The 22,876-nt window shown below is 52.9% G+C and overlaps 8 protein-coding genes across 9 annotated transcripts; 4 read left to right on the top strand and 4 right to left on the bottom strand.

The window, feature by feature from the left end:
• Positions 1 to 10: 10 nt before the first annotated feature.
• PV06_00685 lies at positions 11 to 2,827 on the bottom strand. Of its 2 annotated transcripts, XM_016401220.1 has the most exons (4): positions 2,014 to 2,827; positions 1,650 to 1,924; positions 1,394 to 1,578; positions 11 to 1,297 (listed from the first exon to the last, which is right to left on the bottom strand). In XM_016401220.1, the coding sequence occupies exons 1-4, from the start codon at positions 2,273 to 2,275 to the stop codon at positions 286 to 288; spliced, it is 1,734 nt and encodes a 577-aa protein (XP_016268273.1). In that variant the 5' UTR covers positions 2,276 to 2,827; the 3' UTR covers positions 11 to 285. The 2 variants fall into 2 exon arrangements, with proteins under 2 accessions (XP_016268273.1, XP_016268274.1); XM_016401221.1 differs by having other exon boundaries at positions 1,650 to 2,827.
• A 1,007-nt stretch (positions 2,828 to 3,834) lies between these two features.
• Positions 3,835 to 8,282, top strand: PV06_00686 (uncharacterized protein). Its single transcript, XM_016401222.1, has one exon. It carries the CDS (start codon positions 4,076 to 4,078, stop codon positions 7,904 to 7,906), a length of 3,831 nt encoding a protein of 1,276 aa, XP_016268275.1. The 5' UTR covers positions 3,835 to 4,075; the 3' UTR covers positions 7,907 to 8,282.
• PV06_00687 (uncharacterized protein) lies at positions 8,231 to 9,806 on the bottom strand. The gene has a single exon (XM_016401223.1). The coding sequence runs from the start codon at positions 9,705 to 9,707 to the stop codon at positions 8,361 to 8,363; it is 1,347 nt and encodes a 448-aa protein (XP_016268276.1). The 5' UTR covers positions 9,708 to 9,806; the 3' UTR covers positions 8,231 to 8,360.
• Positions 9,807 to 9,958: 152 nt separating this feature from the next.
• PV06_00688 (glycine-tRNA ligase) lies at positions 9,959 to 12,411 on the top strand. Its single transcript, XM_016401224.1, has one exon. The coding sequence runs from the start codon at positions 10,030 to 10,032 to the stop codon at positions 12,151 to 12,153; it is 2,124 nt and encodes a 707-aa protein (XP_016268277.1). The 5' UTR covers positions 9,959 to 10,029; the 3' UTR covers positions 12,154 to 12,411.
• Positions 12,412 to 15,727: 3,316 nt separating this feature from the next.
• On the top strand, positions 15,728 to 16,873 carry PV06_00689 (uncharacterized protein; the record flags this gene model as incomplete). The annotated part of the gene is made up of 1 exon (XM_016401225.1): positions 15,728 to 16,873. The coding sequence occupies exon 1, from the start codon at positions 15,758 to 15,760 to the stop codon at positions 16,871 to 16,873; it is 1,116 nt and encodes a 371-aa protein (XP_016268278.1). The 5' UTR covers positions 15,728 to 15,757.
• Positions 16,874 to 17,137: 264 nt separating this feature from the next.
• On the bottom strand, positions 17,138 to 18,520 carry PV06_00690 (uncharacterized protein). The gene is made up of 3 exons (XM_016401226.1): positions 18,376 to 18,520; positions 17,866 to 18,239; positions 17,138 to 17,800 (listed from the first exon to the last, which is right to left on the bottom strand). The coding sequence occupies exons 1-3, from the start codon at positions 18,417 to 18,419 to the stop codon at positions 17,178 to 17,180; spliced, it is 1,041 nt and encodes a 346-aa protein (XP_016268279.1). The 5' UTR covers positions 18,420 to 18,520; the 3' UTR covers positions 17,138 to 17,177.
• A 220-nt stretch (positions 18,521 to 18,740) lies between these two features.
• On the top strand, positions 18,741 to 20,039 carry PV06_00691 (uncharacterized protein). Its single transcript, XM_016401227.1, has one exon. The coding sequence runs from the start codon at positions 19,042 to 19,044 to the stop codon at positions 19,813 to 19,815; it is 774 nt and encodes a 257-aa protein (XP_016268280.1). The 5' UTR covers positions 18,741 to 19,041; the 3' UTR covers positions 19,816 to 20,039.
• PV06_00692 (uncharacterized protein) lies at positions 19,968 to 22,767 on the bottom strand. Its single transcript, XM_016401228.1, has one exon. The coding sequence runs from the start codon at positions 22,723 to 22,725 to the stop codon at positions 20,071 to 20,073; it is 2,655 nt and encodes an 884-aa protein (XP_016268281.1). The 5' UTR covers positions 22,726 to 22,767; the 3' UTR covers positions 19,968 to 20,070.
• Between the last annotated feature and the right edge of the window lie 109 nt (positions 22,768 to 22,876).

Raw genomic sequence — 22,876 nt, forward strand, 5'->3', positions numbered from 1 at the left:
CAATTCTCAGGTCAGGCCACAGGCCACGCTCGAGCTAGTAGATGGGCTCACGCCGATTCGAAAACAAGACAAATACCAGGTACCCAGGTAGGAACGCATATGTGCATACCTATATGTGATTACATAGGAGCAAATCAATCTGATATATTCTCGATAGCAATCACATACATACTCTTGTAACATGTTCGAGGTAGCAGTACTCTTGCGGGGGGGTTTTTTTTGTACAAAACCAAAAAAACACTCTCACCGAGAGTGACTGCCATGGTGGTTGTCATGTTTCAATTTTCAAGTCAAAGATTGTCCGGCTATGGCGTGCGCCTTGACGCTGCCCTTTTGCTCCTCGTAGGCCTTGACGGCGCCGCTGCCTTGGACGGTCTCGTGGACGGTGACGGCGTCAAAGACGTCGACCTGGGTGGTGGCGAACTTCCTCGCGCTGACCCCGCGTTCGAACAGCAGGTCCAGCTCGGCGAAGGTGCGGCCGGCGGGCTCGGGGACCCGGAAGTAGGTGTAGATGATGCACAGGAAGCAGATGCCGGCCCAGAAGAAGCCGGCGTAGTTTTTCCAGTTCCACTCCCCCGGGTTCAGCATGTAGGGGGTCAGGACGGAACAGACGATGCCGACGATGTTGTAGAGGTTCCGGCCCAGGACCACGGTCTTGATCTGGAGGCGGCGGGTGGAGAGCTCGGCCACCAGGGAATAACAGACGGTCCCCACGGTGAGTTGGTAACACAGCGCCCAGACCAGCATGATGGACCCCGTGGCGAGGGAGGCCTCTTTCCGGTGGGCCTCGGGGACGACGCCCAGGAACCCGAGGATCAGGAGCATGGAAAAGAGGCCGCAGAGGCCCCAGAGGTACAGGGACCGTCGCCCGATGCCGCACGTCATGAGGAACCAGGCCCCAAACACCCCCGCCATGTTGATGCCGTACTGGCCCAGGGCGAAGTCGTACGACGTCGACGGGTCGAGGCCGGCCTGCTCGAGGAAGTAGGTCGAGTATCCGGAAAAGGAATTGCCGGAAAGGTTCTGGATGGCCCAGACCATGCAGACGATCTCGGTCCGTCGGAGGTCCACTCCCTTGAAGCAGTCCAGGTACGACGCGCCGCTCGTGATTTTCTCCTCGAGCGCCGTCGTGTGCACCATCATGGCGATCGTCTCGTCGGCGTCAAAGTCGGTCTCGCGGTTGAGCGAAGTCAGACGGAGCAGGGCCTTCTTCGCGTCGTCGATCCGTCCCTTTCGTACGAGCCACCAGGGACTCTCGGGGGCCAACAGGATCCCGATGAACAAAGGTACAGGCCACCTTACAACAAAAATCAGTGTCATTGGGACCGCCGCTATCGTGGAAAGAAGAGGGTGGGGGTAACCAAAAAGGAAAAAAAAAGAGGAAAACACCTACATCCACTGAAGAGCATATGGAATTCTGTATGACCACTGATCCTGTCGATCTACCAGGGATCTAATGACTCCGATACCGACAGTCTGACCAAGACCCCAACAGAAGTTGACGTATGTGGTTAAATAACCCCGAAGAGCAACTGGACAAACCTCGCTGGCGTATGTGATGGTAAGAGTTTGGAAAACCTAGAGATCAGGATCGGTTAAGAGACGCTTGGATCTGATGATGAGCCTCGGGAGGGGAAAAAAAGACTTACACCCCAAGGAATACCGCACAATATTTCGGCTACTTGCAATGCCACCACGGTCTGCGCGGTGAAGAAGACGGCCGTGAAGACGACAACCAACATCAAGCAGGTCATGACCGTATATCGATAGCCATAGCGTTCCGAAACCCATCCGTTGATGAACAACCCGATGATCTCACCCACGTTGGCACCGTTGCTGAGTCCCGATTGCCACGGCGCGGGAATCTGCCAACTGCCGTCCGGTAATTGTTCACCATATTTCTTCTGAAACTGTGGAAATCCATCTTGGAGCAGCGGAGTTGCGAGTCAGTAAAGTATGTTGGTGTTATTTCCAGGATAGTTGCAGGATGACAAGCCAAAAGACAAGACGTACAAAAGTTGCTCAACAAACACACGTCGTAGCCTTCCATGGCAATACACGTCGAGATGAGTAGACTCCACCCGACGGCTTTTGGGTATAGTTTGATGCCTTGCCACAAGCTCATCTTGTGTTCCTTGTCCGTGGCCCGCGAAGCATTGACGACGATCTCATCCACACTCTTTGTGTGCGGGAGATGGTCCTTTTCCGGAAAATGGAGTGGGTGTTCCCGAGAGCCATTGCTAGGCTCGTGGGTGATGGGATCCTGGTCGGCCATGGTTTCAATATCGACCCTTCTGTGCCCTCTTTGAATGGACCGAGGGTGCACTTCCAAAGCTCTGTGCTCGTGCCGACTTCTGGGACTTATGGAAAGACGAAATCAGAACGAAAAAGAGGAAACGAAATTGGTCCCCCGCGCTGAGTGTCCGACCAGTTTGCGTTTATATACCCTGACAGACTGGGGACCCCACGGAGGTCTTTCTGTTTCTGACGATCGTTATGCACAGGACCTGCAGGGGTTTTAGTTCTTGAACCAGTCTCGACAAAATCCACACCTGGAACGGCCAGAAAGTGTAGCAAGCAGCGACGGTGGGAAATGAAGAAAGTGCAGAGCAAAAATCTGGCATATTTAGTCCCTACTGTCACGCGGGCAAGAAGGGAGCGAGCGGCATCTCCACCGTCAGGGAGGAGATCGATGTGTATACTGTAGGCAATGTGAGCCAGTGAAACGTCGAAGAAAATTCTGGATGGCCTGGTGTCTCCATTCAAACCACGTTAAGCGGTGGTTGGAACGGCCATCCTCGGCCCTAGCTGGGTGGAGGTAGCCAGGTAAGGTAGGATCGTGTGTAATGCATCATATGGGCCATGATTTTCATCCCACAAGCTTTGGGAAATGATGCTTGACCAAAGTCGTCGTATGAGTGGCTGGCGCCGCTGACTTGCATTGACCTTTGTTGCCACCGAAAACACAACCGTCCGGAATGTCGATGGCGGTGTTTTTTCTTCGGCATTTGGAAATTCAGCCGAGTCTGACCATGTCAAAGCTGGAAACCCTCACCGTTGAGTCGCCCAAAGTCATCTCGTCAGACACAAGATTTTCTCGTGTTCCGTGCCCTATCACAATTCTTTGTGTTGGTAAATTGTTCTTCCGTGTTCGAATACTCCAGACTCCAGACTCCGTCAAACATGTGGCACTGGGTACTACAAGTATGTACCTACCAACGTACCTATCCAGATACTTACAACTCGAGATTGGCAGTAAACATATTGTCGTGGCCTCAGGCAAAAGCACCCAAGTATCATGGGTCAGACTGAACATCACATCCCCTTGATGGACATGTGCACAGATCAACCGCCTGGTAGATACCTAGATCTACTTGTACTACAATAGATGCCATAGGTATATATACATCTCGAGAAGACCACCATGACTTCTTCCATCACAGACTCTTGCTCTAGTTGAACGAGTACTTCTGGTCTCTCGATGATGTCTTGGATATTCATGCAAGGTCGGCTAAATATGCGGAGAAGTTGGCGGGTTTCGTCGGCTGCATGTCGTGCCCGCCACGAGACAGATCTCTGTTACGGAGTTTTGTAGGCGCTTTTTGGCCCCCTTGAGGACGGACCAGCCGACGCCCACTTCTTAATATTAATAGAGTACGAATACGAAGTAGCCCGTACAGAGTAGGTGTTTCGAGTCTTGTGTACGGGTCATCGCTAAGAAATCCATCGTGTCAGCTCCTGTTTTCTTGCGAGATAAATACGTACAGTACAGCAATTCTGTAAACCCCTAGATCTGTTCTCCCTTTAAGCTACAGATATTTGATTCAATACATTATTTCTCGCAACCCTTGCCCCTGTCTTCCCTGTTGTGACCGGGATGTCCCTCCGCATAATTATTTTTGTGCACTGGCCCGCCCTCTGATGTCAGCCGCAGTATTGGCACGAAAGTGTATCAAGGCAGAACCAAACAACAAAGAATCAAAACACCTGCCTGCATGACCGTCCAGATTGTATATCTCGTCCAAATTGAATAGCAATCGTCTCTGTCCAACCTTCTCCCAATGTCAGTGCCGTCATGTCCGAGCCTTCTCCCCAGCTCAAGGGATTAAAGAAGGTCCTATCCAACCGTCGCCGTTCCTCAGACATTCCAACCGATGAAAACATCAGAGATTTGCGCACGGATTCCATCGACTCCTTAACGATCGAAAAGTCCCCTACTAGGCATAGTACCCGTTCGGTCAGTCAGGATGGAAGCAGTAAATCCGGCAGTAGTGGTATGCGAAAGCTGCTGCCTGGCCACAGCAAGCGCAAGAGAAGGAAAGTCCACGAAGAGGAGGTGAAGGCTGTTACAGAAGAACTTGCGAGAGGGAGATCCACCGGTTCGCTTGGTCTTCAGACCCCTTCGGACCCGTCGATTCGAAGGTCTAGCAGTGGGCTAGCTGCCGAAGGCGACACAAGCCTCTTGACAGATGACTCTGAGGTTGAAACACCTCCACTGTTTTCGAGAGAATCGCATTCGGGCTACCTGACCATGTCCTCGCCACTGGTGTCTGCGACGACGACTCGCAGCGAAGAACAGCCTCCTCCTCTTCTAGACAAGATCCCAACCCTCGTTGAGCCTGATCAGGCTGAGCGATCAGGATCTCCCAAGAGCCCAAACCCAGAGAATACCCCAACCTCTCCCACTATCGGGCTGGTCGATAGAGCAGACACGCTCCGTCCAGAGTCGAGGAGAAATAGCATCAGCAAGTTGCGGGGCAAGTCTCCTGGGAGAAGGTTCAGAGACGTGTTTGGCAAGTCAGGCAAGAGTCCCAAAGTCAGTCCTGAGCGGACCTTGACAGAGTCATCGGCTACATTCACTCCATACACCAGCTCGCCGAACATCCTGAACCATGTTACAGAAGAGGGAGGCGAAGTCACAAAGTCTCCTGACGAAGTTATCAAGCCCATTCAAGATCGTTCAATGAACCACTCCATGCCGAATCTCGACACCAATGTCAGGCCTCTAACACCTCCCACTGGGCTCATAAGTACACCAGTGACCACCGTCACACCTCCGACTCCTACACAACTGCAAACGGAATTCGGAGGGATCACGGCGTCTCCGGCGTCCACTACTGGTGAAGCAGACAAGCAAGAAGCCTCGCGAATTGTGGTAAGCCATTCGGGAAACATGATCTCACACAGAAGGATAAGATCAACATCCTCGATTACTCACCAGCCGAGCAAGCTGTCCAGCTCAATGACCGCTCCACTGACGCCCACCGACGAAAACAAAGCCTCGAACGGGATGCGCACACCCAGCGGCAGTCTGTTCTCATCCTGGATGTCTGCAGCACAGAATGCTGCAAGTACGATTAGCAACCTTGCTGGCCAAACGCGCGCCAGATCGGGAACGGATGCATCTGGGTCGTCGATTAAGCAGAAGCCCATCGAAGAACCTATCCAGGAAGAAGATGAGACCGCTGTGCCCGAATCACCGCGAAAGCAATTAGCAGTGGAGACAATGGGATCTGGAGATTTGAACTTCGAACATTTAGGTCTAGGTGTCAGTGAGCGAGTAGGGTCCAGTCGACAAGATCTCGCAGAATTGAGGAAGGACTCTGCCCTGGAACGAGACGAGGCCGTCGCTAAAGAAGAAGACCTTCTGGCCAAACGTGCCGTATCGGCTGCATATGAGAAGCCTTCAGACTCGACGACACCAATGGCCGAGATAGCTGACCCTATTGATGGTTTACGCCATCATCAGACCTTTTCAAACCAAATTGGCGGTGAAAGGACCCCTCCCAACGGCAGTATCTTCGAAGGGGAGCCAGGCAATTCGATGAAAAGGACAAACAGCGTTCGCAGTAAACTTGCGAAACGACGTTCTCGCGGCTCATCAACAGCGACTGGTCAGTCCGCAATCGGTGCTATGATAGGGGCGAGCACTGCGGCATTGGCCAATCCTGCAAAAACACCTCGTCTCACAGGTTTCACTATCGCCCCGAAGCAGCGCAACCGTAACTTCCATCAACAATTCAGGAGCGTCCCAGAAGATGATTATCTCATTGAAGACTACAGTTGTGCGCTGCAGAAAGAAATCCTAGTGGCAGGCAGGATATACATTTCGGAGGGTCATATCTGTTTCTCAAGCAACATTTTAGGCTGGGTCACTACGCTCGTAATATCTTTCGAAGAGGTGGTCAGCATAGAACGCGAGAGTACAGCGATGGTATTCCCCAATGCCATCGCCATCCAGACACTGCACGCCCGACACACATTTCGGAGTTTACTATATCGAGAACAAACATATGACTTACTTATTGGCATCTGGCGAGTCAGTCATCCGGCAAGCTTCCAGAAGAGCATGAACGGCAGGCAGCTAGCGGCAGAAGAAGCAAGTCGTGAAGCAGTCTCTCCACCAGTGAATGATGTGGATGCGCAGGCCAGCGACGATAGTAGCAGTAATGACTCAGGCTCCGACGCCACGGATGACAGTGCACCCAGTGTTGTGGAGAGCAATCCCAGCCAGGCTGCGAGCGAGGCCGCAGACGGTAAGACCGTGTCGAGGAAACCATCAGGCATGAACGCAGGCGCTGTTGCTCAGAGTGCTAGTATACTTGCGGGAACAGCTAGCGATGTTCCACAGCCTCTCGCCACCCAGGCCGGCCTGTCAGAAGCAGGCAAGGACTTCCCTGGCCCAGCCACACATGCGCCGACAGATTGTACAGACAGTGCCACACATTACGATAAGGTCCTGAAAGACGAGATCATTCCGGCGCCATTGGGTAAGATATACTCTCTACTGTACGGTCCGGAATCTGGTTTGTTCGTGCGGAAATTCCTGGTCGATGAGTGTAAATGCATGGATCTTGTTCTCGAAGACGACAGAAAGGGCCTGAATTGTGACATCAAAAGCAGGCAGTATACATACATCAAACCTCTAGGCGGGAGTATAGGCCCGAAGCAGACCAAATGCAACACGACCGAGAACCTAGATTTTTTCGACCTCGAGAAAGCAGTTACAATCACCTGCACAACTCAAACACCCGACGTGCCATCTGGCAATGCTTTCAGCGTGAAAACGCGCTATTGTCTCACCTGGGCGCCGGGAAATGCGACCAGGCTCCAGATGAATTGCACGATCGAATGGACCGCAAAATCGTGGCTGAAAACACCAATCGAAAAAGGTGCCAATGACGGCCAGCAACAATACGGCGACGCTCTGGTTAAGGTCCTGAGGAACGCAGTAAGTGGACGGCCACGAGGCACGACAAATGCGAGCAAAGTCTCCAAGAAGGGTAAGAAGAGGAGAGAAGGCAAAAAGTCCAAAGACGAGGTCGTCGAGGAAGAAGAAAAGAAGAAAGTCGAAGCCAACTGGGGTCTGTTTGAGCCGCTCAGGGCGCCGTTGCAGCCTGTGTTGAGTGTGCTAGGCCCAGTCCTGAAGATGGAGGTTCTGGTTGGCGTGCTTGCTGTCATGGTCCTCTTATTGTGGATACGCGGACCCAGCAGAGGAGGAATGCAAGTGAATTCGTACCCTTATGCAGGTATGACGCAAAGCTCGAAAATGGCCGGGTACGAGGCCCTGTGGGCGAAAGAGGAAAACGAATTTTGGGACTGGCTCGAAGCGAGGGCCAGTGTCGATACTGCGCTCCTCCGAGAACAGGCGACCCGGCACAGACAGAGCCCTGGTGGTGTAGGCGGCGACGCGAGAGAAGCTGCCGTGAAGGAGAAGATGAAGAAAAGGTCGAAAAACCGCGCTGTGGCCAACGATGTGGAAGCCAAGATCAAGGAGGAAAAGATCAGTCAGAGGGAGATGGAGGATGCCATCAGGATTACCAGGGAGAGGTTAGAAGTTCTTGAAGATGTCGTGGAGAAGAAAAAAATGTCTAGAACTGCCGAAAAGCAACGGCAGGGCGTTTGAACGCGATCGGCGGGTTGTCGAGAGAAAGAAACGGTTGATACCAGCACCGATTAGGTCTGTCCCTCCCTTAAACGGTCGAGGGTGATGAAGCAAATCCCGAGCCTGGACTGGACTGGACTGAGCTGTTTTATTTTTATTTGTTCTTTTGTTTTTTTACTGAAGCATGATGTCCCGAGCATTTTTGAACAGCGATGGGGGAGGGGAGCTTTGGGTACGTTTGGGCTCTGTGAGCAGCCTACCTGTTTGTTTTCTTGGAACTACAGGCACAACCCATTGTATTTGCAACGGCGCCCACGAACGGCGCCTGAAAGAGTCTTTTTTTCGGGTTGTTCAATTAATTGTTCGTTGAAAGGATAAATACTTCTCAAGTCTCCTTAACCCTGTCCGCTTTGATAAATCTCATAATCATATTGACCAGAGCCTTTCTGACTGTAGTAGGGTCAACCCATCTCTCTCAAAGCTGGAACTTGGTCCTGCTCTTCTCCATCCGTGCCTTCCACTCCCAATCCTGCCCGCTCCGCCTCTGGATGCCCTTGTCCACGCGCCTGAGCTTCAGCGTCATCCTGGGGCCGAGCTCCTGGAGGCCGGCGCGGATGCCCTCGACGCCCTTGACCTCTCGACCGTCGGGTCCGACCACAGACTTTTCGGACTCCCGCTTGTCGCGGAAGATGTAGCGATGCCGCCGGAGGAAAATGTAATCACGCTGGTTGTGCAGGGTCAAGACTTGACGGCCCTTCAGATCGGGCGTCGCCGGGAAGAGGGACCGAAACAGGTGTGCCGTCAGCAAACCCAGAGGGGTGGTGAAGTTGTTCAGGATCAGTTCGGGGATGTGGTCGGTCGCGCGGCCGTGGCCCGGGATGCTCTTGGAGGTGTACCAATTGGATATCGAAAAGTGGAAGGTGGGCCCCTCGGGGAGGTGGACGACCGTCAACCCAGAGGGCCTCTTCTGGTCCTCCTCGAGCACCATGACGGCCGTGTAGGATTCGTTGTGGGCGAACGAGGCGATCTCGCGCACGGAGAATTTGTACCCGTAGCGGTGGGAGGAGCGCCGGATGTACTTGGAGTTGGGGAACAAGGCCGTCAGGATGGCGGCTTCTTTGTGCAGCGTCGAGTTGATCGACGTCGTGATCAGGATCTTCGGGGTGGGTGGAGGGCCTGTTGCGTCTGGCGAAGGGAAGAGGGAGGGAAATTTGGCCGCCAGGGCGGCCGGGGCGAGGGAGAGGTTCGTGGACGTGGTGCTTCGCGTCGGCGAGAGGGCGCGGGGGGCTCTCGAAGAAGATGCAGTATTCATAAGTTGAGACTTGGAGGGGAGAGGGTCGTGGGAGGTGTCGTCTATCTCGGAAGGTTCGAGGTCTTCTTCCTCGGCGTCGTCGTCGTCGTCGTCATCGCTGTCTTCGAGCATGGAATCCGCATCGTCCTCGTCATCATCTTCATCTCCATCCGGTCCGGATCCAGACTGGTGGTGGTCTTGATCAACAGGGAGCTCTTGCTCTTCGGCAAGTTTTCTTCGTTTCAAACGTTCCACGTCGTAGGCCAGTCCAAGACCGCCGTTCTCCGGCTCCTCTTGAACCTCGTCGTACACCCGCTTCTTGTCGATTGTGGCGGGCACATTGCGTCGCAGACGCTCTTCTCTCAGTTGTGGGTTCTTGGCCTCTTCCTTCTTCCGCCCAAATCTCTCTGATCGTTTCAAGGCATCCCGTGCTCGTTTCTGCTTTACGTGCAGGTCTTGCCGCCGCTGCTTGTTGGCGGTTTTGAAAGGTAGAGCAGCCTTGTCGGAGAGTCTCGTGCCCTTTTTGCCCATTGATAGGTTTTTTCTACGATACCTAGAAGGGGGTTTCACGCATTCCAACTCAAAGTGTACAGAAAAAGGAGCAAAGACAACAATGACAGCCGGTTTGCGATCGTCAAAGGAGTCAACTTTTTTTTTGGCGCAGGAGAGAAAAAGTTGGAGAATCCCCGCTGGTCGCAAGGCTGAGCCAGGAGTTGGTTGGCAAGGCTGAAGTAGCTCTAAATTGGTAGCCACACTCCTGTTTGGAAATTATTCCATCGATCGAGTCATCTTTCGTGCTTTTGTGACTCAATCTCTGACTACACCTTTAGCAGCCACTTCTTTCTCACTTTACATGCGTGCTTGGAACGCCTTTTCTCGAGCAGCACCCTTCCGTTCTCCGAATTTTTCTGTCCCTCGAAAATCCTTTTGCTGCTCGCCGTCGGTATTCAAATTCGAGCCTGAACGCAGTGTAAAGCGCTTCGACCCCAAAATGGCCACCAGCACCACCAAAACTGGGCAGGCCATGGACCGCGCCGTTATTGAGTCGGTCTTGAGACGCCGATTGTTCTACACTCCTTCCTTCGAGATCTATGGTGGAGAGCGTGGGCTTTTTGACTATGGGCCGCCCGGTTGCGCCCTCCAAGCCAACGTGGTCGACTTGTGGAGAAAACACTTTGTCCTCGAAGAAGACATGCTCGAGGTGGACTGCACAATGTTGACTCCCGAGGCCATTCTCAAGACCAGCGGGCACGTTGACAAATTTGCCGACTGGATGTGCAAAGACCCAAAGAGCGGAGAGATCTTTCGTGCGGACCACCTCGTCGAGCAAGTCCTCGAGGCTAGATTGAAGGCGGACAAGGATGCCCGTGGGCAAAAAGTCGAGGTCGACGAAGCAAAAGACGCAAAGAAAAAGAAGAAGGTCAAGGATGCCAAGATCGAGAAGCTGGACGATGCGGTGGTTCAGGAATATGAGGAAACGCTCGCCAAAATTGACAACTACGGTGGTGACGAACTTGGAGAGCTTATCAAGAAGTTCAACATCAAGGGCCCAACCACTGGGGCTGAACTTGATCCCCCCAAGGCCTTCAATTTGATGTTCCAGACCCAGATTGGACCCAGCGCGGATGTGCCGAATGGCTATCTACGACCAGAAACTGCCCAAGGACAATTTTTGAATTTCCAAAAGCTCCTCGAATTCAACCAACAGTCCATGCCGTTTGCCTCGGCATCGATCGGCAAGTCCTTCAGGAATGAAATCTCTCCCAGATCTGGCCTGCTACGTGTCCGCGAATTTTTGATGGCTGAAATCGAACACTTTGTCGATCCGGAGGGGGGGAAGAAGCACCCTCGCTTTGAGGACGTCAAACATGTCGAATTGACCCTACTCAACAGAAAGACTCAGCTGTCTGGAAGCACCAAGCCTGATGTCCTGACCATCGGTGAAGCTGTTTCTACCGGACTGGTTGACAACGAAACCCTTGGATACTTCCTCGTCAAAATTCAAGAGTTTCTGCTGAAACTTGGAGTTGACCACAGCAAACTCAGATTCAGACAGCACATGGCCAACGAAATGGCACATTATGCGGCAGACTGCTGGGATGCGGAACTTTTCACCACCTATGGATGGATTGAATGTGTCGGCTGTGCTGACCGAAGCGCCTACGACCTGACCGTTCACATGAAGAAGACAGGCGCACCGCTCCTCGTCCGCGAGACCAGAGCTGAACCATTGGTGATCGAAGAATATCAAGTAGACATCGACCGCAAGAAGCTTGGGCCGAAGTTCCGCAAGGATGCAAAGGCAGTTGAAGCTGCAGTAGATGGTCTGTCACAAGAATTGCGTGAGAAGCTGTCGATTGACCTGGAAAAGACTGGAAAGATCGAGGTCTCGACGCCTGGAGTGGGAAGCGGCACCACAGAACTTGACAAGGATCTCGTCAAGATCGAGAAAAGAAAGCGCACAGAGCACGTTCGTGAATATACTCCGAATGTCATTGAGCCTTCGTTTGGTATCGGACGAATTCTCTACAGCGTCATGGAGCATGTCTTCTGGACTCGGGAAGGCGATGATGCACGAGGAGTGCTCTCATTCCCTCCTACAGTCGCCCCGACAAAAGTCTTGCTGGTGCCACTGTCCAACCATCCGGACTTCAAACCATTCATCAAGAAGCTCACCTCTAAGCTGCGCCAGATTGGGGTTTCCAACAAAGTTGACGACTCTTCGGCAAGCATTGGAAAACGATATGCTCGTAATGACGAACTTGGAACGCCATTCGGCATTACCATCGACTTCCAGACGGTCAAAGATAACAGCCTGACACTTCGTGAGCGCGATTCTACCAAACAAGTTCGTGCTAGCGAAGACGAGATTCTCGCGGCAGTCCAGTCACTGGTGGATGGGTCTGAGACATGGGAGCAAGTTGCCAAAAGACTTCCAATGTTCGAGGGACAAGAGACCGAAGCGACAGAGAAGTAGGTGGAGGTGGATATGCTGGAAATGGTTTTTGCTTTTGTTTTTTCTAAGAGATACCCGACCTTGATGGTGCAATCTTCTTTTTGAGACGACCCCAAAAGTTAAGATAGCACCTCGGAGATGATAGCCAGAGCACCGTGGCGGGAAATGCTAGGCCATGTACTCCACCAAATAGAGTCATGTAGGAATATGTATGAAGGCGTCCTTGAGCATGAAGTGGTGAGCACCTTGCAGTCTCTCCTTGAACCGTGCAAACGATCTCATCGGATTTGACATGGAACTGTCAGCTCTACGAGATGGAATGCCCATGTATGCCATTCAAGGCGTCATTACTCCGTTACTTCTTGTTAGAGGAGCTCAAGCTCGTCCCACCGGAAAAGGAATTGCATTTCCGACTACGGGACATATCACCGTCGCCCACTTTATTGGACTCAGCAAATCCCCCTTGGAATCCGCATGGCTTGAAGAGAGAAAGCCTGTGCGACTCCAGTCCTTGGTGATTAAATGTCCGTCAATCCTGGTCGGGATTGGACGGATTGAAACGAGCCTCCCTCTCCCTTCGTTCTTTACGGAAATATGGCCCCGGATCCTGTCCTACCTAGATGATTACGTCCAACTTTTTGTTGATCTCCCCGAAAGGCTCCCCCTTGGGAGAGTGATAGCTTGCCAACGATCTAGACTTGTGTCAGCAGAAAAGCATGCAATATACGCTCGACTATCTGTGATCGGCCCATGCTGAGCTTTGCACCTATTCTGCCGGCCCCCTTGCCGGGCGAGCGTGGTGTACAACGGCACATAAGTGGAAAGGAACCTCTCCCGCGGCAGAAGAACGTCTCGGTGGCTTGTCGGGCTTGTCAAAGAGGCAGGCGAAAGGTAAGTTTGGGCACTGGTTCTCGGCGCTTGATGTTATTGTTACTACGGTCTGGCTGATTTCTGACGCAGCGCAGCGGCGGTCATCCTTGTGTATCCTGTCAAGGTCGTAAGATTGACTGTACCTTTGCGGCAGACGGTGATGGTCGCCGGCAGGGAGCGCGAAAGCGCAAGTTGGAAGATCTCGAGACCGACAGCCAGCTCTTGTGCCACATTCTGCATATCATCCAGGGCAGGAACAATGACGACGACTGGGCCTCGATCATGTCTTTGATCCGCAGCAATCTCCCACTGGAAGAGGTCAAAGGACGTATCAAGCGGCAAATGATGGATTTTAGACTCCGACACCACCACCATCAACATCATCCCACCCCAAGTCAAAAGACCTGTACGGTCCAAACGAAGGTCTGCACCGTTACAGAGAGCGAGAGCACGAATGTATGATTCAGAAACAATGACCTAATTTCCAGCCATGAGTCTCTCTCCGCTACTACTACTACTACTCGTATCTACCAAGCATCTCCCTTCGAACGCTCTCAGTCAAGACTTCAAGCCGATGCCGATGACTTGAACGACACTTGATCACGTAGATCTCAGCCTTGCCGGGAAGAAAGGCTAGACACCTGTTGGCCCAATTCCGGAGGGGCAGGCGAGGCTCGGCTTGCCATCGTTCGCTCCTGTTGGTGCAACTTCAACGAACACTATCAACACTCACCTCGAGACTTCAATCCCTGTTCCCCTTCTTTCAGTCTGAACTAGTCATACGAGAGCTATTGGTCAGAGTACGAGCTATATACATGGTGGCACACCTCTCTCCACATTCCAACGCATAACAACATACTCATCATCAGCAAGAAGATGACTTTGGCCTCTCAGGAACGGAGTAACACAGCACACACATACATGGATGGCGAAAGGGCGAAGAAGTGTGACCAGGGGCCCAGAATGAGTGTGGAGTTCCGAAGCACAATGCATGCCCCGACTTCCCATTCCGTACGGAGTATTGCCATCAAAGTCACTTACTGGACCCAGCAAACGTGGTTCCCGTAGTTTCTCAGTCTTTTTCCGATACTAGAATCTTACTGCTGTATGCTCACCCGCCTTCACACTGCATAGCTCCCCTCTCGCCGGTTGTGTAGATGTGGGATCGCGAAACACTTGCCTAATGTGGCACACGTAGGAGATGGAAATAAAGTATTTTATCTCCGCCATATATAGTGATGTTTGTCGTATACCTCCTCTCTTGGGTATATATATAGGCCATAGCCACACGTACTAGCCATACACACCTAAACCTGTACTACCGGTCTTTCTGCTTTTATCAGTCATCTGATTTAAGATAGAGTGATCAAGAAAACACACACACACACACACACACACACACACACACACACACAATCCCCCCCCTCATCACCATGTCGGAACTCGTTGTACTCACCTGCGCTTCCGGTAAACAATGCAGCCAGATCATTCCACAACTCTACGGTGACCCAAGATACAGACTCAGACTGGTCGTCCACTCCAGGACATCCCTCAATCGTTTAAAGACCAAGTATCCCGGGGCCGAAGTCGTACAGGCCGAATTCGGTTCGACCGAGGATTGTGCCAGGATCCTCGACGGCGCGACGACCCTGTACTACGTGAGCCCGACGTTCAGTCCGAAGGAGACTCACTACGGCATCAACGTCGTCGACGCCGCGTTGGCAGAGTCACAAAAGAAGACCGGCTCGAGATTCTCACACTTCATCTTCTCGTCGGCCCTCCATCCGGAAATCACAAAACTGTTGAATCACGACCGAAAGCGGTACGTCGAAGAGTACCTGACCGAGTCAATGTTGCCCTACACAATCCTACAACCTAGCCACTTTGCCGACAACGCCATGGCGCATCTCGTCGCCCAAAAGAAGGCTGATCGCGTGGTTTTTCACGCCGCACACAACCCCGACGTCGCCTTTTCGTTCACGTCTCTCAAGGACTACGCCGAGGCGAGTGTGAACGTCATACGCGAAAGGGAAAAACACTTCTACGCCACCTACCAACTGGTGAGTACGATGCCGATGAGGTACACCGAGTACGTCAGGAGTGTCGGCCAAGTCATGGGGAAAGAAATCGAAATCAAACGAGTGTCGTATGACCAAAGCGTCGCCATTATACAAGAGCGTCTTTACGGAAAGGAAGGCGGTAGTGACATTACCCAAACCGTCAAGGACGGGTCGGAACGTCTGGTGTTGTATTACAATTCCAGAGGGCTGTATGGTAACCCGAACATCTTGGAATGGCTGATCCGGAGGAAGCCCACCACGCCGGCGGAGCTGGCAAAGGAAATGATGGAATCGTCGAAGAAGTGATAAAAGTGTGCGCGTGACTGATGTATGGTCGGTAAAACACCAAAAAAACCCCTCTGGCCTTTTCGGAATTGAGATTAAAAATTGGATCTCACCCGTGTCAAAACAATGACATGCTGGTTGTCGTCGTCGTCGTCGTCGTCCTCGCCGTTGCAAGTACTGGTGCGAGATAAGTGGGCGGTACTCGTATTTACTAACAGTAGATCGTGCAATGTTGCCCCAGATTTTGCACGGAGATGATATCCGCATCGCGAATGTTTACTCATTCCCAAAAACGTACGGAGTACAACACCTCACAAAAAAGAGGCCCTGAAGCATTCTCGCTTCCCACCACCGTATTCGTACCCGTACATACTCCGTACCGAACATACAATACCTGCCTCGTCATAATAATGCCGCCTTCGCGACCAGCTCCAGATTTGTCTCCTTCAGTCCGCCGCAATTTATTCTCGGGTCACATATCGCGACGTCCGGCCTCGGGCGAAATGGACCAGCAGCAACAACCTCCTCCTCAGCAAAGACAACCGCAGGGGCCTCGCCGACTGCATCAGCGCAGCGTGTCTACACCGTCTCTATCGCCCTCACCGGCCCGTTCTTCTCCCTTTACCGCCAACATCAACGACTCTCCTCCGCCCACCAACCAAACCAACCCACTCTTCTCCCAGCACGCGTTGCTGCCCTCGCCCCCCGTGCACGCCTCGTTGCATGACAGTTACGATCCCACCATCTCCCCGAACCGCCCTCTCTCTCCTCGTTCCAGTGCGGCCATATTCCCCAACTCGTCGATCGTGGCTTTGAACCCTCTCACCGGCCGCCCTGCCCTACCCCATATTCCCGTGCTTCCGGGACGCCTGCGGCTCACGGATTCCGACGATGACGACGACGAAGAAGCACCACAGATTGAAGATCTCACGAGTCACCATCGCCAGGGCCAGAACATCAGCCAATCAGATCCCTCTGGTGCTGCTGCTGCTGCTGCTGCAACACACCCTCAAAACGGCGGCGGGGCGGTAGATTACGTCTCACACATGGATGAAGAGCACGAGGAGCGAGCGGCCTTTGAGCGAGATCTCAGAGATAGGCTGGCTAGTCATCGTGCGCGGCTGCAACGGCAACAGCAGCAACAAGCGACAGCTCACGGTGCCGCCGTCGTCTCCGTGTCCAACAACCAGCATTCGCAGTCGTCGCGACTCGGTCGCCGCACGCACAGAGTGAAACTCGTCTCTCAGCGCGACGACGGTCCGGACTTTGAAATGGGTTCGGGAGGATACCGTGGACAACAACAGCACCAACACCAAGGCGAGCACGCAGCGCCGCCCTCCTATACCACCAGAGATTACGACCGGGACGAAGAGGAGAAAGACCAGGCGGCCGAAAAGGGCGCGTTACTCAGCATGCTCATAACGAAGCTACGCGAAGAAGTGGCCAGGGCTGAGGACGAAGCTTGGATGTTTGGCGATACTGGTGCCTTCCGTACGGGAAGCAGCGACGACACGGGTTATGAATGAGCCGGTTCTTGCTTCGGCTACGTTTCTTTCTGCAGAGGGCAGACCAACATATTTCGATAGACAGCTCAAACCCGTTACAGATTTACGAAAGTCATGACTTAGATGGGAGTTCACCACGAGATTGTCGTTGTATCCGTTCTCCAGGCTGGGGAGATATTCATGCCACAAGATGGGTCAAACCCTTGACTTGGGCATCGAGATGGCATTCAACCAAGGTGACAATGACGAAAGGCGAACACTGTACCATTGCCATTGCAACGATCAAGACAAGGTCGGTTCTGATTGTTCAGCATTATTTTATCAATCAATCCAAATCCATGGTTGGAGGCTTCTCAATTTCCTTCTTCGCCCCCGTCAGTGGTTTGGGGGTATTCGATCTCGGCGTGCTGCCCTTGCCTTGACCACCCTGTCCGCCACCGAAGAGCATGCTTCCCATCATGTCAAAGAGCGGGTTACCGCCCTGCCGGGGCATTCTGATCCCAAACCACACCTCGCCAATATTACTCAGCGCGTCACTCCAGAGGTTGTCTGCGTCCTTCAGGTGGGGTGCGTAGTACTTGCACAACTGCCGGAACAAGCTGGCGTCGCCTTTCTGTGCCGCCAAAAGCAACAAGCTCAAGAAATTGAGAAGAGGGATGCTGGGGAAAATGCGTAAACTCAAGCCGGATTTGCTCGACTCTATCGGTTGCGACATGGCTAGCAAGTGTGGGTTGGATGTTGTCAAATGTGAGGTGAAGGTGCTAAGGGCAGAATTGGCTGAAGCTAGATTTCCAACCAACAAGTACGGCAGGACAGAGCGAGATGCGTAGATTCCTGCCAAATGTGGTTGGTCGAGACTGTACCAGTTGTAATGTAATGATGCCAGTATCGGGGCGGACGAGGCTGTTCCTAGAACGAGATGTCGTTCTGCATCATACACTTCGCCTTCTGTTTCTAGTCTTCAGAGTCTGTCTTGCCCAGGGTTTCTTAAGAAGACAAGAGCGGGTACATACCATCGGCAAGCACTCGTCCAACTTGATCATGAATCTCGGCATCGCCTCTCTCCAGATCCCCAAACTTGCTGGACCAACCGACCATCTCAGTGATGAATCTTTTTCTTGTTGGCTCTTCACGAGGAAACGCATGTAGTATCTCGAGCAACTTCTTCTTGTTCTCGTCGTTGCAGGCGAACTCGCCCTTGACGTAGACATCGTTCAGGAGCATCAAGGCCAAGTCGCCGCCCGAGCCCCCCTGGCCGGCGCGGAGCAAGAGGAGAGCACCATTGTACAAGACGTCGCATGCGGATGGGTAGTCGGAGGATTTGAGATATCTCGACGTGATGACCCGAAGTTGCTGGTGAGCTTCGTAGAAATTTCCTTCGGCGATTCTATCCCCGAATGTCAGTTGGTGGACATGGACGACGCGATAATCAGGCGACAATTGCAGCAGCAATCGTGTAAGACAGAGTCCAACTCGTATTGGTTTCGATCGGAACTACTGGTCGGGTTTTGGAATGAACCTACTTTTCTTTCTGCCTGGCTATAGTTTTGGCTATTTTGGCCGACATATTTGGACTGACTGTACAGCGAAAGAAGAGGGCCGCTTCGGAAATGCTGCAAAGACCGGTCGGAAGTGGTTTGCTTGCCAAAAGGGCTCCGTACTCGCTTTACGAACAAGTCTACCTGCGATTTACTTTGCATGAGCGTCGAGGCGACGTCACAAGTCTAGCTAAAGCGGCAGGCCATTTCTCCTATCGTTTATGAACCTAGAGGCTAGAACCACCGCTTCGGCACCAAAGGCAGCGCGGGAGTAAATACTTGCAAGTGTGGCTTGGTGTCCCCTGCTATCGATAAGCACCTTTTTGCACAGTGTCCTTTCGGCCCTCAACTGCGCACTGCGGTAACTCTCAACTGTAACAACTTTCTACCGAAAAAAGTAATCTCATTCCTTTTCCTCGACTTCATCTCTGCCAACGTCGCGCATCCTGAACTGTGCCCCCCCGGGTAAGAGTTCTCATGAGGACAGGCCCTTTTAATTTTCAGTCTCCGGAACGACTACGAAGCCAAATGCGCGAAGCCACGACCAACACGACCTCCCATCCTTTTGGCAGCAACACCTAGACACATTCATTCGCCGGCACACCTACCACAGTTTTTGGAACACAAGAGACCTTCGGCTTCGATAGAACCATGCAGTTTCTCTCTCTCTTGATCCCGATAGCCTATTTAGGCATTCTGATCGGCAGTCTCGCCACGTTCTCGCACCTCTACCGCCAACGGCAGATCAAGTCCAAACTCAGATTGGCACCGTACTTTCCCACGCACACGTCCCGCAATGTCTACCTCTCGCTCCTACACATGCAGGATTCGGAAGACGTCAAGGTCCCCGAGACCGTCCTGCGCGCCGCGTTGCTGGCCCGCGCGGTCGAAGACTGGCAGCGGATCCAGGAGATCCGGACCCGGAAGCCCGCCCTCGCACAACTCCTGCAGCGCGGCGTCGTGGGCGACGAGATCTTTCAACGTCTCCAGCGCGCCGAGACGGAAATCGAGCTCGAGGTGAAGGACGTCATGAACGAGGCGAACGCCCTGGCTCCGAATTGGGGCAACCACATCTTCCAGAGCGCCAACGAGATGCTCCTGAACAAGATGCTGCGGGACAAGCTGGAGGTCGTCAAGGCGACCCTGCCTGCGGAACAGGAGGCGTGGGCCGCGCAGCGGGAGAAGTCGAGGCGAGAGCTCGAGGGCGACGACGTGGTGGCCGCCGCCGCCGCGCAGGAACAACAACCACAACAACGTTCAACCGAAACCTCAACGCCGGAAAAGGAGAAGCCTCTTCTGAAAGCGGGGAGTAGTGACGAAGACGGTGTGATGGTCGAGACGCCTGCTGCCGAAGTAGCTGCCACCGCCGCTGGTACCGGCGGGTCCAGTGCTAATAAGAGTAAGAAGAAGAAGGGGAAGAACTGAAAGTATTGGTAACAAATGTAACAACAAAAAAGCCTTTTCCGAAGAAAAGGGAAATTTTATGAGCGCGCATAGCAGGCTGTCCACTGAGACACAAGATTTGCATTTGGCATACTTCAAAAACCCGGGGCGGAGTGAATGCATGGATTTTTCATGCTATGATACAGGTGCTACTACTATTATACAATTATGTATGCTGACAGATGCCACATTTCTACTACACCAAATCTCCTCCTAAGCTTCTGGGGCAATTTGACCTCAAAAGTCACCGGGCCAGTCGTGCTGAATCAGGACCTCCTCTGGGACCGAGGCCTCCATTTCCTCAGCCACCTGTGTGACGTCCTCCAGAAGACTGCTGCCATCCATGCCCATCGTCCTCATCCTCCTTTCAATGACCATGCAGAGAAACGTGCCCAACGCGTCCAGCCGAAGTGCCTGGGCTTGTGGACTCTCAGCGTCGCCAAGTTCTTCAGGATCCATGTCCGCATCGACGAGTTTCCTGTCCAAGATCGTCACGAAAATGTTGGTGAGTGTGTGCAAGGCCCCTTGGTATTGTGACTTCCTCAACGCCCTCAACCCCCTGTCTCGTGGATGCGAGTGGTGGCCCGCCGCCGCCGCAAAGTCGGCACCGAAAGACCTGGCCACCGAGATGAGGATCAGGCGCATCGCCTCCTCGTGGGGCAACGCCCCGAAAGATTCCCGGAGACCGTACATGGCGCAGAGGACGCCCTCGACGTCGGACGTCAGGCAGAAACAGCGGATGATTTGCTCGTAAAGTTCGTGCGAGAAATCATTCCGGGCGGCGTTTCTCTTGGGATCGCCTGCCGAGGCGAACCATCCTTGCATCTCTGCAAACACTCTTCGTGCACCGGGAAACCCTTTGTCACCGGTTGCGGCGGCGGCGTAAGATGCCTTGGCCGTATCCCAAAGGGCGGCAAAGGTCTCTAGGTCAGGTTCGATGGTCTCGGTCAGTGCCAGGTACTTGGCCCAGACTTCGTGAGCATCGCCGGAGCGCAAAGAGGCATAGAGCCAGTGATTCATGATGAACGAGTTGGGTGTGATGTCTGCCGAACCGATCATGACATCGGTGAGCTCACCCGCTTTCGCCAACTCTGACCGCCGTGTATAGTACTGAAGTAAGATCGAAAATGTCTCGATGGTGGCAGGGGGTGCACCTCGCCGCAAGAAGGCGGGAACCTGTCTTTGCACTGGTATCGGTTCTTCCTCTCGTGCCGTCGTCGAGGCCTTGTAATCGCCTTGTGCAACATCTCGCTTCCGCACCATGTCGATGCGCGCTTGTATCATGCTCCAAGCAGTACTCTCTGCGGTCTGACGGGCAGTGGGCGATCCATTACGAAGATATCCCGCAATGAGCCCGTTGAGATGTCCGGCGTCTGGCCTCACACCACGCTCGTACATGAGCTCAACCACTATAGCAGCCTCATCGATTCGGTCTGCCCCGATGAGCCACTTGAGCCAAGATCCGAAGAAGAATTTGTTCTGGTACGAGCGCGGCAGAAAACAAAACGATGCAAGACCGACCTTGTTGATGAGATCCTCTCCCGGCAGTTGCGTATCCTGTAGAGTCTCGACCATATCCTTGAAAAAGCTCCACGAGTCATCGGCTTTCTTGTGCTTGAAGATGTACATGTCCTTGAACACTGCAAGCGCAAGTTCTGTTCTTCCAGCCTCGAGCAATGTACCACTGATTCTGCCCAGTATATTCAAGATCTTCTGATCGTCTTCTTCGTTTCGTTCCAATATTCGACGCAGTTCCAGGTAACACCACCAGGTCTTGGTGGGCGCAAAACCGTTTTGGCTTCTTGCCCAGGCTGATATGACCAGCACCAAAACCTCAGGGTCTACCAAGGTAGTATAGTTGTAGCATTCAAATGCAATGCTCTGTGCTTTTTGAGGCTTTCCCAGGTCAGCATAGATTCGAACGCCGGTCATCCAGAAAGTCGCCGCAAGGTCCTCTTTGTTTCCGAGACTAGTTTTGTGTTCCTCCCAAGCTTCTGCTGCGGTTGTAAGATCCCCAACTGCTTGGAGAGCATCGATATACTGTACCAACTCTTTGTCGTCGAGTTGAACGTCTGCACCCATCATATCCTTGGCCAGCATCTGCAGATGTCTCGGTCGATAATACTTGGTGCTTTGAGTCTTCCACAAAAAATGCCAGACATCTTGAGAGATGATGATGGCGAAGTTCGAGACATGTTGCTGGCATCTGAGATACCACTTCCACAACGCGAAATAAGATTTCTCGTCCGCATTGGGTTTCTCAGCTTCTTGCAAGGCCTTGTTGAAACGTTTGACATATATCTTGTGAGTTGTCGGTATGCTCAGCGTAACCTTCAATGAATTTTTAGCCTTAGTCGGACGCCTTGTGCCTTCTTCATCTCTTGCCAGCTCTTCAAGTTCTTCATCGCTTATCAGGTCCTCGGTCTTGGGCGGCATGACACCCTCCTCCTCCAAAGCGTTTAGCAATACTTCTCGCTCGTCCGGAGGAAAGGAGCGCATGAATTCGCTGTTGGGTCCAAAGGGGCCCTCTCTCAAGATGGCCAACTCCCGATCTAGTTCTTCCAGCTCTTCTCGCACTTGGTGACCTTCCATATCCATGTAATCAGGCTCGGCTGCCCTGGTTGAAGGATCGTCCCCTTGCTGCTCGAACTCATTGACCTTGACATGGCTACTTGGCATAGACGGAAGAGGTCGCGAGGCTTGTCGAGCGCGGGAAGGGCCATGCTGAGCATGATCATCCGCATGTTGGAAACGGGAAGGGCGAGAGCGAGTCGACTGCCTATAAGGGCGGATAGATTGGAGGGATTGAAGGCATGTTTGATGCCCGACGAAGCTTGGTGACAGACAAAACTGCTGATGCCATCTCTTCGACAGCTGGCAAATGCCGCGCATGGATACTCGTCGCCTTATGGTATTAACGACGTAGAGGTTGCAGTAAAGAGAGTCTTGAAACTGCGGAGGAAAAAAAGTTCCCCCATCGTCAAATAATCGTATCGCCGCAGTTGCAAAGTGGAGAACGCGCTTTCAATCAAAGACGCGCTGC

This window comes from Exophiala oligosperma (genome assembly GCF_000835515.1).
Source record: "Exophiala oligosperma strain CBS 72588 unplaced genomic scaffold supercont1.1, whole genome shotgun sequence".
Classification (NCBI taxonomy): domain Eukaryota; kingdom Fungi; phylum Ascomycota; class Eurotiomycetes; order Chaetothyriales; family Herpotrichiellaceae; genus Exophiala; species Exophiala oligosperma.

Bases quoted from the DNA above. Each gene is read 5' to 3' on its own strand.
- PV06_00685 (XM_016401220.1), bottom strand. From the start codon at position 2,275: ATGGCCGACCAGGATCCCATCACCCACGAGCCTAGCAATGGCTCTCGG. The intron at 1,925-2,013 runs GTACGTCTTGTC...CGCTGCTCCAAG, and splicing joins GTGTTTGTTGAGCAACTTTT to ATGGATTTCCACAGTTTCAG. The intron at 1,579-1,649 runs GTAAGTCTTTTT...CCTGATCTCTAG, and splicing joins TGTGCGGTATTCCTTGGGGT to GTTTTCCAAACTCTTACCAT.
- PV06_00686 (XM_016401222.1), top strand. From the start codon at position 4,076: ATGTCCGAGCCTTCTCCCCAGCTCAAGGGATTAAAGAAGGTCCTATCC.
- PV06_00687 (XM_016401223.1), bottom strand. From the start codon at position 9,707: ATGGGCAAAAAGGGCACGAGACTCTCCGACAAGGCTGCTCTACCTTTC.
- PV06_00688 (XM_016401224.1), top strand. From the start codon at position 10,030: ATGCGTGCTTGGAACGCCTTTTCTCGAGCAGCACCCTTCCGTTCTCCG.
- PV06_00690 (XM_016401226.1), bottom strand. From the start codon at position 18,419: ATGTCGGCCAAAATAGCCAAAACTATAGCCAGGCAGAAAGAAAA. The intron at 18,240-18,375 runs GTAGGTTCATTC...ATTCGGGGATAG, and splicing joins ATAGCCAGGCAGAAAGAAAA to AATCGCCGAAGGAAATTTCT. The intron at 17,801-17,865 runs GTATGTACCCGC...GACTAGAAACAG, and splicing joins TGGACGAGTGCTTGCCGATG to AAGGCGAAGTGTATGATGCA.
- PV06_00691 (XM_016401227.1), top strand. From the start codon at position 19,042: ATGCAGTTTCTCTCTCTCTTGATCCCGATAGCCTATTTAGGCATTCTG.
- PV06_00692 (XM_016401228.1), bottom strand. From the start codon at position 22,725: ATGCGCGGCATTTGCCAGCTGTCGAAGAGATGGCATCAGCAGTTTTGT.